The sequence below is a fragment of the Mesoplodon mirus genome (genome assembly GCF_964341445.2).
Source record: "Mesoplodon mirus genome assembly, chromosome: 2".
Taxonomy (NCBI): Eukaryota; Metazoa; Chordata; class Mammalia; order Artiodactyla; family Ziphiidae; genus Mesoplodon; species Mesoplodon mirus.
In genome coordinates, this window is record NC_138977.1 from 196,450,815 (window position 1) to 196,466,759 (window position 15,945).

Genomic DNA, 15,945 nt, shown 5'->3' on the forward strand with positions numbered 1-15,945 from the left:
ATTTGAAAAATCCTTATGATGCCAAAAGCTCCGCTTCTCTGCACTGGTGTCAAATCTCAGAGACAGAGTTTTGGGTGAAGTAGAAAAGGATAGCTTTATTGCTTTGCCAGGCAAAGGGGGACACAGCAGGCTCCTGCCTCAAAAAACTATGTGTCCCAACCCCAGAGAATTTGATGAAGGGTTTTATAACAGTGGTTCAAGGATGGGGTCTCTGACAAGATTAAGGTATGTGCAGGGCCTGCCCTCCTTTCATCTGTCTCAGGTGGTCTCCTAATCTCGAGGAGAGTCTCTGCTCCCTTTAATCTGGCCTCAGGTGGTTTCTTGGCTGTTCCTCCCTTGATTAGCAGCTGTTCACATCTACCCTTTGGAACTCAGAGAAGGTCATGGAGGCTGGAGTTTTGCCTACAAGAATTGGGGGACAAAAGAAGACTCTTGTGCCTAGGAGCCCCACAGGGCCCTGTCACTTACACACGTGGAAATGAGAAATCAGAATATGAGATCAGCATGCTTGCTAGGCCTTATCATTCCTCTCCACCCACATCCATGTATCCTTTGGGGCATGGACACTGAAATGGTGCTCAAGTCTATAACCACTGGATTCATGGCCTGAGAATACAGAGCAAGCAGTGTTAGCTCCTATGTAAATCAGTTTCTATCTTACTTAATGTTAAATTGACAGTAGCTTCCTCATGTGTTACTCTAGTTTAAGCTACTAAGATTGTGTGTGAATAGTTTTTTTCTTTATAATTTCTTCATGTTAACATAAAAATTACTTGTTTCCTTATTAACTCTGCCTCCCCACTTTCCCCACTTACAGCGGAAACTCTTTGAGGACAGGGACTTTGTCTCATTCAATACTGTATCTCTGGTGCCTAGCACAGTAGTTTGCACGTTGTAGGTGGGCAGTCAATATTTGTTGAATGAATAAGTAAATCTTACCTTCCTTAGCCCTTTTATCCACCTTGGCAATGCATTCCTTAACCATTAGTGTGCAAATTTATGCAGATTTCCATTGATATCTACAAGTTAACTATTCACTGTATGTATTTCTATAAAGTATTAGTGTAAATTTGAAAGCATATGGATTAGACTTGTCTACAGATGGGCAGTTAGGTTAAATTTTGTGGTTCCTGTAATTTCTAGCAATAAGAAATTTGCATATGAGTGTCAGACCATACATGAAAAAAGTAAGCGTAATATTTCTTTATCTAGGAAAGTCTGTTTCTGTGCTGTAAAAGAACCATTTCTATACTCACAGCTGGAGTTGGTGTAGGTTTTAAATTCATTAAATGGGCTCCTCCTTTCCCACCTGGGGGTAGATCAGCCCTTATTTTAAGGCCTCTTCTTCCAGGTCCCAAAGGTCATGTTGCTGTTGCCTTTGGAAAGAAAGGGAATTTGCAGCCAGTACATTATTAAGTGGTTGCTTTTTGCTGACTGTGCGCATGCCCACACACACTTGAGCTAACACATACGTATACCTGGAAGAGGACTCCTTCAAAATGAGGCTTTTATTTTGAATGAGGAGAATTCATTATTGAAATTTATTCGAAAAAAATATACATGTATTTATGTAAACCTTATTTCTAACTCTAAAGTTAATACATGCCCATTGTAGAATATTATGAAAATAAAGAAGACAATAACAGTTACCCATAATCCCACCACACAAATTACAACTCTTCTTAACATTTTCTTAACTTTTTTTCCACTCTCTTTTGATGGGTTTTTATGTAATTTTAGTAGTAATATTTATCATAAACTTCTTCCCAAGCTATTTAAAATTCTATGTAAGCATCAATTTGAATAACCACATGATACTTGTTTTACAGATAGATACACCTCACTACTTAACCATTGTCTTAATACTGAGATTTAAGCTGTTTTCAGTGGGGTTTTTTTCTTCTTCAATTTTTGGTAACACAAATAACATTTTTGAGATTAATATATTTGTTCATAAGTTTATATCTACCTTTATTATTGTCTATTGAAGTTAGATTCCTAGAAGTAGGATTACTGAGTCAAAGGGGATGGGCCTTTTTATAAGGTTCTTAAATACATACTGCAAATTCACATTCCAGAGAAGTTATACTAATTTACATTTTCACTGCAGAGTGTAGAAAGTAACTTTTCCTCCTTGTGAAAGAAGGGGAAAATGTACTTGTTGCTAAGCAAGAGTCAAAAATTACACAGAACTTGAAATATGTTCCCTTTTCTTTTTAAGACTGTGTTCTTTTAACATTGTCTCAGTGTAGTTTCTGTACCAGTGTTTTAACTTTTGGTATGGCTGGCATGGCCTAGAATGTTGTCCGAAAGAAAATAGTGTGGCTTTTAATATTAGTAGTAAATATTTTCATTATAGAATTTTCTGCTTTGTACAAGAAAGTCTCTATTAGCAGCCGTATATTGGATGGGAAGAGTCAAACAAGTCCATTATCTTCCTAAGGAAGAGCTAGTTTCTTGTAACTTTCTTGTAACTTTCTGTACGTTTTAACCACCCCAGAAATTTTATCCCTCTCAGAGCCAGTGGGTTGGCTCACATATCCTATGAGTAAATACAAATACTTCCTTCATTTGAAAGCAAAACCAATACACCCCTTACTTATAAAGTGAGCTAAAACAAAAAGAAAAAGTAATATAAAAACCGAAGGAAGGTAGTAAGTAAAGCATTTATCTTTCTGAAACAATTCAAATGGGGATAGGAAGTTGGTTTTAAATGGCTTAAAGGGGATTAGGGTTTTAAATTTGGATAAGGAGTTTGGTGCTTTGGTTTAGGCACTTCATTGCTTTTAAAAGATTACTTCCATATTTGACAACAATTCTAACTGGAGATTATAGAGCAAATAGTCAATTTTAAAACACTACGGAAAACAAGAAGGTTTCCTTTTTGTTGTTGTTTGTTTATACAAAATGATTGCCTAGAGTTAACAGGCTGAGTCCTGAAGGCCTCATTTCATAACACTACTGAGGATCTATCACCAGGGAGAATCCAGAAGAGGTTGTTTAATGCACTTCATTGAGATTATCTGAGCTTTTCGGTTTAAATTACTTTGGGAAAAGTCTAGGTGCAAACGACTTCTTTGAAAGGTAAACATACTTAACCTCTTTTTTTAAAAAAAGGTTCAATTTAAGTTCTTTAAAATTCTTCAGTTAGTAGCAGCAACCCTCATTAATTAAATTTGAGTATGAACTGAATAATGTGTAAAGATTAAATCTCTGTACCTCACTACGTGTTAATATAATTATATAACTTTTCATTATTTTACAATTATTTGAAAATGCAATTAAGTATTTTATTAGAAAGGCAAGGCCTGACAATGTTAGTAATTTGAAAAGTGAAAAGATATTATACACTGTTGGTTATAAAATATAGTTAATGAACTTTTAAAAATGAGATTCCTTATTCTGTTCCATCTGAGAAGCAGGTCATATTAAAATGGATCACGAGTAACATATACTTTATGTATTAGCTGTGGATAAATAGTCAAAAGTTGCTTTAACATTTTTCCCCGTCTTCCTCAGCTCCTTGACCTGTTTATGGTTTGGGATTGGTCTACTTATCTAGCTGATTATGGTCAGCCAGCTTCTAAGTACCTTCGGGTGAATCCAAACACAGCCCTTACTCTTTTGGAGAAGTGAGTATATTCTGCAAACATTTTTGCATACCATTTTAGCATTTTATGATTCAGTGATAATTGAAGAACTAGACATTTTTATCAAAAGAGAAATGTCTATATGGAACTTAAAAGTTCAGTTCATTTTAATGATCAAAACATAAGCCTCTTTCTTTCTCGCCTTCAGTGTTGTGTAATTTTATATGAGATGTTTATGTTGATACAAACAAAACATTTTTCCTATTGTATCCTCAATATCTGACCTAATTGGCTTTAGAAATACGTTTACTGCAGATAAGTGAGAATTGGAACTTTTTTTTTTTAAATACTGTAACACAGGAAAGAAAGTATTTTGTAAAACGTAGTTAGGGATTGGAATGTTTGCCACCAGCGCTGTCTAGATCCTACCATGATGGGCTTGGATTCTTTACAGGTAGAGAGGTATGCGTTTCGAAAAAATGATATTATAAAACTGAAGTAACAGAACTCTTACTGGTGTGTCTTATCCAATTAAAAGTAAAACAAGTGTAGGTGTTACTTTTCCTTCTTTTATGTGGCAGGTTTTCTTTTCACTCTACCATACTTCATTTTAAGCATCACTATTAAAATTTTCAATTTTTGAATTAAAAGTGTATATTGTTTTCCCACATTTCAAAATATCTGTGGTGTATTTGATTTGAGAGGACATAGGAACTGTTTTAAATAAATGTAAGCTTGTTTTACAATGCCATGAAACACCACTGAGGCAAACAAATTACTGCTTTAAATTTTCTAATGTTATTTTTCCTTTCACCTTGTCTTGCTATGAGTGTGATTTGCAGAGTCCATAGAGGGTATGTATTTTAGCATACTTTATGGAATGATATTAGAAAATAGCATCACGTAAGAAAACTTGCTTTAGATTTACATACTAATGCAAAAAACACCACTTCATATAAAATGCAAAATAAAGCTGCTAATATTTTGTGTGGTTGCTTTCTCTGTAATTCTATTAGTAGTACCTATTTTCTTTGAAGTATATTTTTCAAGCATAGGATTAGTGTGAGATAATCCAGAGCATGCCAAGATATTTCACTTGTGACAGTATAGCTTTTAATTTCCTTTTACTAAGCTTCTTCATTCACGTATATTCCTAGGATGAAGGATACTAGCAAAAAGAACAATATATTTGCTCAATTCAGGAAGAATGATCGAGACAAACAGAAGTTGATAGAGACAGTTGTGAAGCAGCTGAGAAGTTTGGTGAATGGTATGTCCCAGCACACATAAACTTCACATTGCTTGCACTCAGTGACACCAAATCCATGGTGTCTCAACATTGATCTCTAACAGGCACTGGTCATGATACAGAAAGTTGTTTGCAGAATTCAAAAATACAGTAGAGAAAAGACACTGATGAGAGAGCTTAAACAAGAAAGAATTATAAATATCATTTGTATGGATTTTTAAATACCTGAATAATATTTTATATATGGAAAACCTGACATTAATTTTTTTTCACTTCTAGGGAATAAAGGCAAAACTAATATATAAATCAGGTCAAAAATGGTCTATGAAACTGATTGTGTAAATACATTAGAAGAACTTATGCCTCTATATATTGGTGTTTTTTCTACTTAGACTTGAATGATTTTTCTGTTTTGTTTTTTGTTTGTTTGTTTGTTTTCCAGTATCTGGTTTTGGAATGAAATTATGTCTGATCTTTCACTGTCATTTTCTGACTTTTAGCTTTAATTTTCACCTCAATATTATTTAAATAGACTAAAATTTCTAATTCTGCTGATTTCGAGGGAGGAAATATAAATCTTTAAAAGTCCCTGAAATCAAACTTAATTTAACCCAATAAGAATTTGAATTATTTTGTTCTACTTGGGTGGTTTAATTTAATCTGAATATGAAGAAAAGGAATTTGATTTTCTAAAGATGCAAGGTGTTTCTGTTCAGCAGGGTTAATATTTCTAACTATAGTGTTTGTAGCTGGCCCCATTTATTTGGTTTGGTTTGGTTCAAGTTAGAAGGACAGAAACTAAGTGGGACTAACCACTTCAGGTGCCGCTTGTGCTAGGAGAGATGTGTTCCTACACACAGAAGTTACCACAGGGGTCAGGTTACTTTCTTCAAAGAGCAGACTCAGTACCCTGTCCTCACTGTGGAAACAAGCCAAACCAAATGAACTCTGGAAAACCTAAAATGAATGTACGTTTTACTGTGTAAAGTACTGTGGTCCAGATGGTAATAACAATCTGATCCTTACTTTCTCTTCATTGTATTTAAGCTGAATAATCCTTTTGCATTTTCAGGATTTATGCCTGTAAGAAACTTTTATTTGACTCTGTAAAGTAAGTGTAAAGAATTATATGTACATTTCTTGATTTTGTGATTAAATATTAAAAAGGTTGAGCAAGTTGTTGGAAATTCAATGATACTGCATCTATTTAGAACTTCCTGACTTAAAACAACTGCTTTCTTCAGAAGGGCTATTATTCCCTAGTTATTGGAATGGGAGTGTCACCAAAACAAAGAAAATAAACCTTTATTCCCTTGACCGTCTCTTATCCTAAAGTATTTAACGTTTTAAAAAATATTACATGGAAAATATGGTAATTACAGGCACAATACAATCTGGAAGTTACCAGAGAAGCCGCGAGCTGATAGTTCTCTTTGAGGACTGGAATGTAGTGACCCTCCAGTGCCTTACCCAGCTCTCCAGGTCACCAGGGGTGTCTCCCCGGCTTGGGATGAGGCGTCCCCAGATTCGGAGAGACGCCTCCTTTGTACTGCTTGGAGCAGACCACTGTGGGTCCTCAGCGGTGATGGTCTTGAGGAGTTCGCTTTACTGTTCGCAGGAAAACAAGCACCCTGCACACACACACACACACACACACACACCCCGCACCCCTCGCGTTGCGCTGTAGGGACTGGGACGCCCGAGTCCTGGGGCATTTCGGGTCCCACAAAAAGCCCCAAGAAGCAATCATGTAGAATGATGGGGTGGGAAGGATACGAAGGGGGAGGGGACAGTGAATTTGGTCCTCGAGCCCCGAAAGGCGCCGGGGGATATCTGCTCCTCGTGGGATTAGGGGGTCTCCGTGAAGCTTTGAGAAGCAGTGACACTACCATCTTTTGAAGGATTCTGGAAGTGGTAGATCAGAGACCTCGAAGGGGTGGGGACGTCGAGATTCTCAACCCCGGCCATCAGGGCTTGCGATGCCAAGGTAGGCATCGAAGACCGCAGTTTCCCTGAAACAGAAGCAGAGCAAAGGGGAGAACCCCCAGCCCTTTAGGCTTGGAGTGCCGGGAGGGGAAGGGGCACCTGGAAGTTCGAGGGTGGGGATCCCAGAGAGAGCCCGCATTAGCTCCGTGCGCTTGGTCAGTCCACCCGCCGAGCTCCTGCTGGGAGCCGGGAGGTTCTTGGCGCGAAACTGCAGGCCCCGCCCGAGGATCTGCGCGGGGGTACGGCCCCCGGCTTAGCCATAGCGCCGCAGCGGCTGCCACTCCCCCACTTCAACCCCTCGGAGAGCGCGCCGCTGCCCACCGCCTCCAATCATTACTCTGCGTGGAGCGCTTTAAATATGCAGAGGCGGGTCACGTCGTGTGAATCGGTATCAATCCGTAGGGAGGGAGCCAATACCTATATAAATGTGGCCTGGGTGGGCCGAAAAGGGTTAAAAGGCTGGAGAAGAGAGAGGTGGGCGGGGGTCTACAGTCCGGGTGAGCGCAGCCCTGGTTGGCAACACCGGTGAGTTGCTCCTTTCTTTGCCCTCCTTCGCTGCTTCTATCGAAGGAGTGCTGACCAGGGGAGGTGGGAGGTGGGAGGTTCGAGCGGTCCTGAGGCAGCCGGCGCCCGCGCAAGGGGGTTGCGTTTTGGCCCGGGAGCCGTCGGACTCCGGGAAAAGTCCTGAGCGCGCGGGTCTCGATGAAGGCACGTTCCCTAAGGGCGCGTGGTCACTGCTGCCCTCCGCTGCCCGTCTGCTTTTAGAGCGAAGTCCTTGTCCGAGGTTGTAAATCTCGGTTTTGATCCCCGAGCCCCAGGCACTTTCCGGACAGAACAGGTGAACACTGCGCGCTGCCGGCGCCGCAGCTCCTGCGCCTCCTGCGCCGCAGCTCCTGCGCCTCCTGCGCCGCAGCTCCTGCGCCTCCTGCGCCTCCTGCGCTCGGAGCGGCCTGGCCCCGGCAGGCTCGCCATGTTCCCCTGGGGGCTGAGCTGCCTGTCGGTGCTGGGGGCGGCGGGCACCGCTCTCCTGTGCGCGGGCCTGCTGCTCAGCTTGGCCCAGCACCTCTGGACCCTCCGCTGGACGCTGAGCCGGGACCGAGCCTCTGCCCTGCCCCTGCCCAAAGGTTCCATGGGCTGGCCCTTCTTCGGGGAAACGCTGCATTGGTTAGTTCAGGTGAGCAGTCCGTCGTTTCCGCACCCCAATATGGCTCCTTCTCTATTCCCCACTGGTTCTCAATGTTCCCAGGGTTCGTAGCCAGCCTCTTCCTGTCGCCCAGGGCCCCAGGGAGCATACACGGCCCTGACCTTTGCCCAGCTGCTCCCTCGAAGGGACCGTATGTCACTGGAGTTCTCTCCAACGCAACTTAAGTCCCGACAAAACGCGGGGGTGAACAGAGGGGTTCCAGGACCCTATGTCCTGCCACCATAGAATGGTGCGAGTCTAGGGCGAGTCTCAGCAGTGAGCTCTTTGGCGCTCGTGTCCCCATTCTGAGCCTCAGTTTCCTCATCTCACCAATGGGAACAGGAGCATGTACATTACCATAGGGTAGTCGCGAGGCCCATTTGAGACTGTTTTGTAAAGAGTAAGGCGCCAGCCTAGAGCAGGAGGTTTTTATCAAGCGGCAGTTGGGAGGCCTGGGCTAGATCCCCAGCCGAGGCCCAGCGGCCCCATCCCTCTTCGCTCTTGGCTCGCAGGGCTCGCGCTTCCACAGCTCCCGCCGGGAGCGCTACGGGACAGTGTTCAAGACGCACCTGCTGGGCAGGCCGGTGATCCGCGTGAGCGGCGCCGAGAACGTGCGCACAATCTTGCTGGGCGAGCACCGCCTTGTGCGCAGCCAGTGGCCGCAGAGCGCGCACATCCTACTGGGCTCGCACACACTGCTCGGCGCGGTTGGCGAGCCGCACCGGCAGCGGCGCAAGGTGAGCCTAAAACAGAAGGTGCCGTCGGGACGTCAGACCCGCGGTTTCAGAGAACCTGCTGTGGCCCAGTCCGGGGCGAGGTTAGGGGTACACTGTGAACCTGGCCAGGGCCCTTGACTAACAAGTGGGTGCCACTGGGCCAGCCCCTTACCTTCTCCGGCTTTGGCTTATAAGGCTAGGACTGGGACTTAAAGGTCCTTTCATCTTCGATCTTCTGCGATTCTGATACCAGAAGCGCTGGAAATTCAAACTTAGAGAGGGTTAGCGACGACTTCCTGGAGGAGGTGGCCCCTGTAGCCTGGATGGATGGGAGGGACTGTGTACATCAGAGAAGAACTAGACGGAATGGCGAGAGCAAAACCCAACACATTTGGGTCCGGGTCTCTTAGAAGAGGAGAAAGGGGCCGAAATTGGCCTTTTGGCTCCTATGGAGTCGCGGAGCAGAGAGAGCCGGACGGCTGCCAGGGCTGACCCCGCGCGCTCCCCACAGATCCTGGCGCGAGTGTTTAACCGCGCGGCGCTGGAGCGCTACGTGCCTCGCCTGCAGGGGGCGCTGCGGCGTGAGGTGCGCTCCTGGTGCGCGACCCGCGGGCCGGTCGCTGTCTATGAGGCCGCCAAAGCGCTCACCTTTCGCATGGCTGCGCGCATCCTACTGGGGCTGCGGCTAGACGAGGCGCAGTGCTCGGAGCTGGCCCGGACCTTCGAGCAGTTCGTGGAGAACCTCTTCTCGCTTCCCCTAGATGTGCCCTTCAGTGGCCTGCGCAAGGTACTGCCGCCCCTCCCCAAACCTTCCCTTTGGGGCTCCCTCGGTGCGCCACAGGCGTCACCTCTGCTGGGAGATGGAGGCTCTGCACAGTGTGGGGAGGCGGCGTGGTGTGGCGGTGGGCGTCGGGGCTGGCCTCTGTCCTGACTCGCTGTGTGACCCGCGGCGGGCCACCCACCCTCTCTGGGTCACGCCTGAGGAACGAGCTCCAGCCCCAGCAGCCTCCGACTTCCCGACGTTGGGTCTCGGTGGCGGGCGCCCAGCCAGTCGTCCCAGCCCCTCCCCAGGGCGGCGCCTCCTGGCCTGGCCTCCAGCGCCTCTTCGGAAGACCCGTGGCTGCGGAATGGATGGGAGCACTAGGGCCGCAGACACGCCCCCCACCCCCACCCCCGACCCAGCCCGGCGCCAGCTGGAGAGGGGTGGGTACCGGCTCCCCGCCTGCGGCCCCAGGCCCACTAGTTTCCGGATCAGAGAACCATGGCCTCTTCAAACTTCAGAGCAATGGGCTGGGCCCAGAGAGCAACCGAACTGGGGCTTCTTATTGTGCTGGTGCCCTGGTTTTCAGTCACCTGAATAAAAATAATAGTTATGTATAAACGTACATGCTATATGGGCTGATTGCCTTGGGTACATTTTCTGATTTAATCCTCTCAGTCTGCAAAGTATTATTATTCTCATTTTATTGATGAAGAAGCTGAAGCTCAGAGACGTTAAATGACTTACCCAAGATCACACAGCTATTAGGGAGGGGGGCAGGATTTGAACCGCATCTCCCCTGACTAAAAAGCCCAAGTGCTCAAAATGCTTCCCCAGGCAGCCGCTTTCACTGTGCTTGCTCCATGAACTCTGGAGGGTCACCCCAGCCCTCTTGCCTACCCCTTTACAAAGGCTAATGTTTAGACTTCCAGTAGTGTCCTTTAAGCCAGAGCTTTCCTGAGCGCATCAAGTTGTCCCTTCCTCTCTGCACTGGTGCCCACTGCCCCTGCCTGAGCCTTGTGCAGGGAAAGAACAATGGACTGACTCCCTGGGAGGGTTCTGTGCCAGACATGGACACTTGACAGCTGTGTGACTCTGGATAATGGCTTGACCTCTCTGAGCCTCAGCATCCTCCCATCAGGAGGACAGTAACTGTTTGCCTTGCCCCAAAGGGGGCTTGTGATCAAGAGAGAATGGTGTGTGGGGTTAATGGACAAATTCCTAAGCATTTTTTGAGCCCCTTCTATGTGCCAGGCATGGAGCTAAGCTGGGAAACTTTTAACACCAAGCTCTCAGCAGAGCCAGACCAGCACTGGGGAGATTTTGGGGGTAGGTGTCCAGGGCTGGTCCCCTCAGCCTTCCTGCCCCACCTCCCTTCTCTCCCCGCACATCAGGGCATCCGGGCACGGGACCAGCTGCATCGGCACCTGGAGGAGGCCATTGCAGAGAAGCTTCATGAAGACAAGGCTGCTGCAGAGCCAGGCGATGCCCTCGACGGAATCATACACAGCACTAGGGAGCTGGGCCATGAGCTCTCAGTGCAGGAGCTGAAGGTAGGTGGCGGGAGATTTTTTCCTCCCCTCTTTTGCGTTTCTAGCAGGTCTCTACACACATGCTGCATCCCTGGAGCAACGGAGCTACATCCTGTCTGGGCCCACTTTGAGCCACAGGCACTCCTCAGGGCGAGGGGAAAGAGGAGACCTGGCTTCTACGTATGGCTCAGCTGCACCCACTATCTCTGTGGCCTTGGGCCAGTCACCATCCCTTTCAGAGGAGAGTCCATGGCATGAATCCTAGGCCCTCCCTTACCGGTTCTGGCAGCAAACCGCTCTCCCCCTCCCCCACTTCTCTGTCACTCCATGCCTTTGCCTCTGCTGTCCCCCTGCCTATGAAGCTCTCTTCACCCCTTTTCTCTACAAACCCTAAGGGTTCAGGGTTAAATTCCACAGTCTCCTTGAAGCTCCCCTCTTCCTCCCCAAATCTACACTTCCATGAGCCACCTTGGCACCTGGCACCTCTCTGTTTTGCCACTGCAGAATCTCCTGGAGAATTAGAACCCCTCCTCATGTATGCATAGTGCACATACAATGGAGGTAAGGAGGGAAGCTTTGGAGTGGTCCCTGGACCCACCTGCTCCAGAACCCAAAAAGGAGTGGAGAGGTTGGGGGGCAGGGAAGTTAGAAATGGGAACACCTTAAGCCTTCCATAAGCAACTCCCATCCTTTCTCGGGGCCTCAATTTCCCACTTTCCACTAGCCAGCCACTGAAGGGTGGGGCTCACTCAGCCTGAGTTTCTTCTCCGAGAATGGGACTGATAATCTCTTTCCTGACTCCTGGGTGGCTGTGAAGTCTGGAAGAGTCAAAGGAGTTAGGAGTAGATGAGCAGGGGGCTCATGAGTCACGGGGGAGCCAGTGGACAGGAGCAGTTCTGGGCTGGGAAGGGGAGTGGTATGGAAAGAAGTGGATGGTCCCTCGGCCTTGGCAGGGCTGGGGAGCTGGTGACAACACCCTCCAGGTTCTCAGGAAGGGACCCACTGGCCAGAAATCTTCAGTTCTGGCTGGCCAGGGAGGACCTTGGGGCCCCAAGGTCTCTGTCCCCGCTCCCCATCTTGTCCAGGGCAGGCAGTTAGCCTTGGATCAGGTCATTCATTCCACACATATTATTATCTACCTATTCAGTGCCAGGCTCCATGCTGGGCCTGGGGAAACAGCAGTGAGCAAACTATAGCCCTTGCCCTCGGTGCGAGAGGGAGGGGTACGTATTCATCCTATAATAACATCAATCAGTGTGTAAACACAAACTGGGTGCTGCAAGGAAGGAAGACAACACACGGGGAGTTGGGAGGGCAGAGGCAGGCAGTGAGGGCTGGGGCCTGGACGCCGAAGCCACCGGGCCCCTCCGTCCTTCCGGCAGTGCACACCAGGAAGAGGTTTGGTCACTGGGACCACCGCTAAGCAGGAGGAGCACGATGCTTGCGTTGGTGGGAGGCTGGCGCTGCTGCTGCGGGTGCCTTGGTCAGTTCCACTGCCGTCACCGTCAGGACGCCCAACTGGGGTTGTCAGCAGTGCTTGCAGGCAGCGCTGCATGGTTAAGAGCGCTGGACTCCCAGCTCGGCTACTGGGACTGGTGACAGCAGGGACCTCGAGCACCTCTCAGAGCCTCAGTAAAACGGGCATATTGTGCAGCACAGGATCGGGTGAGTATCGAATGAGTTAGTACACATAAAGCGCTAAGAACTGTACACAAAAAAAGTTCCTGGCATTATCTTTGGGAACCTCCCACGGCAAGTGGATAGATCCTCCTCTTGCTCGTTGCTATCTGTGACTTCCCCAAGTGTCGGACTTGGGATGCAATCGACTCCAGGACCTGCACAGGTAGCCGCGCCACGGGAGCACCCGGCGCTCTGGCCTGTGCGCAACGGCAAATGTGGGGCCCCTGCGCCTCAGTTAGGGGGCCACGAGGCCGAGGCCCGGCTAACGGAGACTCAGCGCTCCCGGGCTGTCTTGCAGGAGTCAGCTGTGGAGCTCCTCTTCGCCGCCTTCTTCACCACGGCCAGTGCCAGCACGTCCCTCGTCCTGTTACTCCTGCAGCACCCGGCGGCCATCGCCAAGATCCGGCAGGAGCTGGCGGCGCAGGGGCTGGGGCGCGCGTGCGGCTGCGTGCCGGCGGCCTCAGGGGGCGGTGCTGGGCCCCTGGCCAACTGCGGCTGCGAGCCCGACCTCAGCCTGGCGGCGCTCGGCCGCCTGCGCTACGTCGGCTGCGTGGTCAAGGAGGTGCTGCGCCTCCTGCCGCCCGTGTCTGGGGGCTACCGGACAGCCCTGCGCACCTTCGAGCTCGACGTAAGTGCGCCGCGCCGCCCGCCCCGCCCCTGCCGCTGGCCGCGGGGAGGTGGGGTTGGGGTTACGACCGAGCTGTCTACTCTTCCCCCTCTCCGGGCCTCCGCTTTCCCTCCTGGAAAATGGGCTGAATCCTCTTCCATTTCCCGGGAACCACGGTTGAGGGAGCAAAGCAAGGTTAGGGGCTCTGTACACTTTAGCTTCTGGCAGTGGTCCGGGTGAACCAGTTAGAGCCGAGTTTTAGAATAAAAACATCCTTTTCTCCGCCCAGCACCCCCCTTTCAGCCAGTGAGGCTGGGTGGGGCACAAAGAGAGACCCCCACTATGTCCCGTACCCCATCTCTCTGGCTCCCTCACAAGAAAAAGGGATTAATCACTGTTACCAGTCCAGGCCTCCGGCTGAGGCCGGATTCCAGGGAAGCGGGCTAATTAAAGTATGGGGTATGATCAGGTTGGCATGAGCTGGGCAAGAAAGTTAAGGTCTAGGACTGGCTCCATCTCTCTATGACCCTGGGCAATTCCCTTCTCACTCTGGGCCTCAGTTTGCTCTCTGGAAGGAAGCTGCCTTGGTCCCTTCCAGCTTTGACTCCAGGTGGGGCCCCACTGTGCTTTGCAGTAGCAGCATGGGGGAGGGGAGCCCTAGCACCGCTAAACTGAAGGTGTTTGCCTGAATGGCTGTCCCTGCATCCCCCCTACCACCAGCCCACTCTCTGGGTGGCTCCAGGCAGAGTGGGCACCTCCTTCCTTGACCCTTACTTTAAACTAAACAGCAAATGTCCCTAGTGCATTGCATACCAGGATTTGAGGACCCCTAAGGGAATGGGATTGTGCCCCTGAGTTGCTGTCATGGAAAGAAAGGGGGCCAGAGCCAGCAACTTCATCACAAACTGGTGTGAAGAAGAGAGTGATCTCTAGCTGAATGACACCAAAACATTTTGGGAGCCAGCATTTGAACTGGAACAGTGAGGGGTTAGGATGGGGACGGCACATCACTGGGAGGGGATGGCCCAGACAAAGGTAGGTGGATTAGTGAGGGGTTTAGAAGTGTCGTGGATGCTGAATCTTGGAATTCAGATGTCATGCAGGCGCTGGGGTGCAAGACCTTAGAGAAACCGCAGGAGAAGGGCACTGGACCACCAGGGTGAATAGAGGCAGGGGTCTTAGCCATCCTCCAGGTTCCAGATGGGAAAACAGGCCTAGAGAGGAGAGGGAGAGTGCCTTGGTGATTCCGAAATCTGTTTGCCTGTGAGAGCCTCCTGAAGCTGTTCAGGCAAGGGAAGCAGGATGCTCGGGACTGGAAGACATCACAAAAGTGGAATAGCTGAAAAAGTTGGAGGTGAGCAAAAGGAGCCTGAAAGCTGCCTTCCAACAATTTAATTCTCATGTGCACCTTTTTAGAGTGTGGCTGCCTGATCTGAACATTACAGCTGATGGGTGGTGAGGACAGAGAGGCAGTTTTCCGTTCAGTCCCAAGAGAAGCTGTAAAATTGAGATGACCATAGAGGAGCTGTCGTTTGCATTGTTCTGACCCAGGCAACTGGTGGGTGCAGGACTAGAATTTAGGTCTCCCGATCTAACGTGAGAACAAAAAAGGCAAAAACAAAACAGTGAAACAAATAATAGAGCACATTTACTGACCACTAATATATATGGCCAGACCCGTTATTTGAATCCTCACAACAAGATGGGCATTTTTGTTCTCACTTTATCAGTTAAGAAACTGAGGCTCAGAGATGAGCATGTAGCCCATCGTCACACAGCTCACCAGGGAAGGAGCTGATATGGGTATGCAGAGCCGTAGCTTCCGGGTGAGACGCGCCTCCCTGCTTGTTTTCGGAAGCCTGTTTGATATACCCCGGGTGGAGGATCGGTTCGGGCTGGGTTTCCGGGTGCCTCGTGGTCAGGCGGGTCTCCTCACCTCCCCGCAGGGCTATCAAATCCCCAAGGGCTGGAACGTGATGTACAGCATCCGGGACACGCACGAGACGGCCGCGGTGTACCGCAGCCCGCCTGAGGGCTTCGACCCAGAGCGCTTCGGCACTGAGGGCGAGGATGCGCGGGGCGCCGCCGGCCGCTTCCATTATATCCCGTTCGGCGGCGGTGCGCGCAGCTGTCTCGGCCAGGAGCTGGCGCAGGCCGTGCTCCAGCTGCTCGCGGTGGAGCTGGTGCGCACGGCGCGCTGGGAGCTGGCCACGCCTGCCTTCCCCGCCATGCAGACCGTGCCCATCGTGCACCCGGTGGACGGTCTTCGGCTCTTTTTCCACCCGCTTGCGCCTTCGGCTGCGCAGGATGGGCGACGCTTCTGACCCGCTGCGCCGCGGAACCTGACTTGGCCAGTGGCAGCGGAGCACTTGCGGAGCCGCCCTTCTGCCGTTCCCCAGTACCGGGTCGGGCGCCCTCTCTAGTTCACCAAACGGTTACCGAATGCGGCTCTGCGCCGGACTCTGCGGGAGGAGACGCGTGAGCCACCGCCACCGCACTGGAGAAGTGCCCTGGCCAGTGGGAAGGTGCCTCCTGCACTCCGCACGCACCCTGAGGAAGGAAAGGTGGTGGGCCAAGTCTCTTAAGCCCTTCCCAGGATTTCGAAGCAGGGATGGAGGGAACATCTCCACTAGAAGCCAAAC

General features: G+C 49.6%; 2 protein-coding genes across 5 annotated transcripts in view; both read left to right on the plus strand.

Moving 5' to 3' along the window:
- Positions 1 to 6,031, plus strand: part of EXOC6 (exocyst complex component 6) — a gene marked incomplete at its 5' end in the record, with an annotated part of 206,041 nt that extends 200,010 nt beyond the window's left edge. For all 4 annotated transcript variants that reach the window (XM_082630075.1, XM_082630072.1, XM_082630073.1 and 1 more), the window contains 2 exons: positions 3,520 to 3,632; positions 4,748 to 6,031. In XM_082630075.1, the coding sequence (XP_082486201.1) occupies positions 3,520 to 3,632; positions 4,748 to 4,880 (246 nt within the window). In that variant the 3' untranslated portion in view covers positions 4,881 to 6,031. The remainder of the gene's footprint in view (positions 1 to 3,519; positions 3,633 to 4,747) is intronic.
- A 1,764-nt stretch (positions 6,032 to 7,795) lies between these two features.
- On the plus strand, positions 7,796 to 15,627 carry CYP26C1 (cytochrome P450 family 26 subfamily C member 1; the record flags this gene model as incomplete). Its single annotated transcript, XM_082611193.1, has 6 exons — positions 7,796 to 7,999; positions 8,521 to 8,745; positions 9,236 to 9,511; positions 10,879 to 11,037; positions 12,995 to 13,324; positions 15,250 to 15,627. The coding sequence occupies 6 exons, from the start codon at positions 7,796 to 7,798 to the stop codon at positions 15,625 to 15,627; spliced, it is 1,572 nt and encodes a 523-aa protein (XP_082467319.1).
- Positions 15,628 to 15,945: the final 318 nt, after the last annotated feature.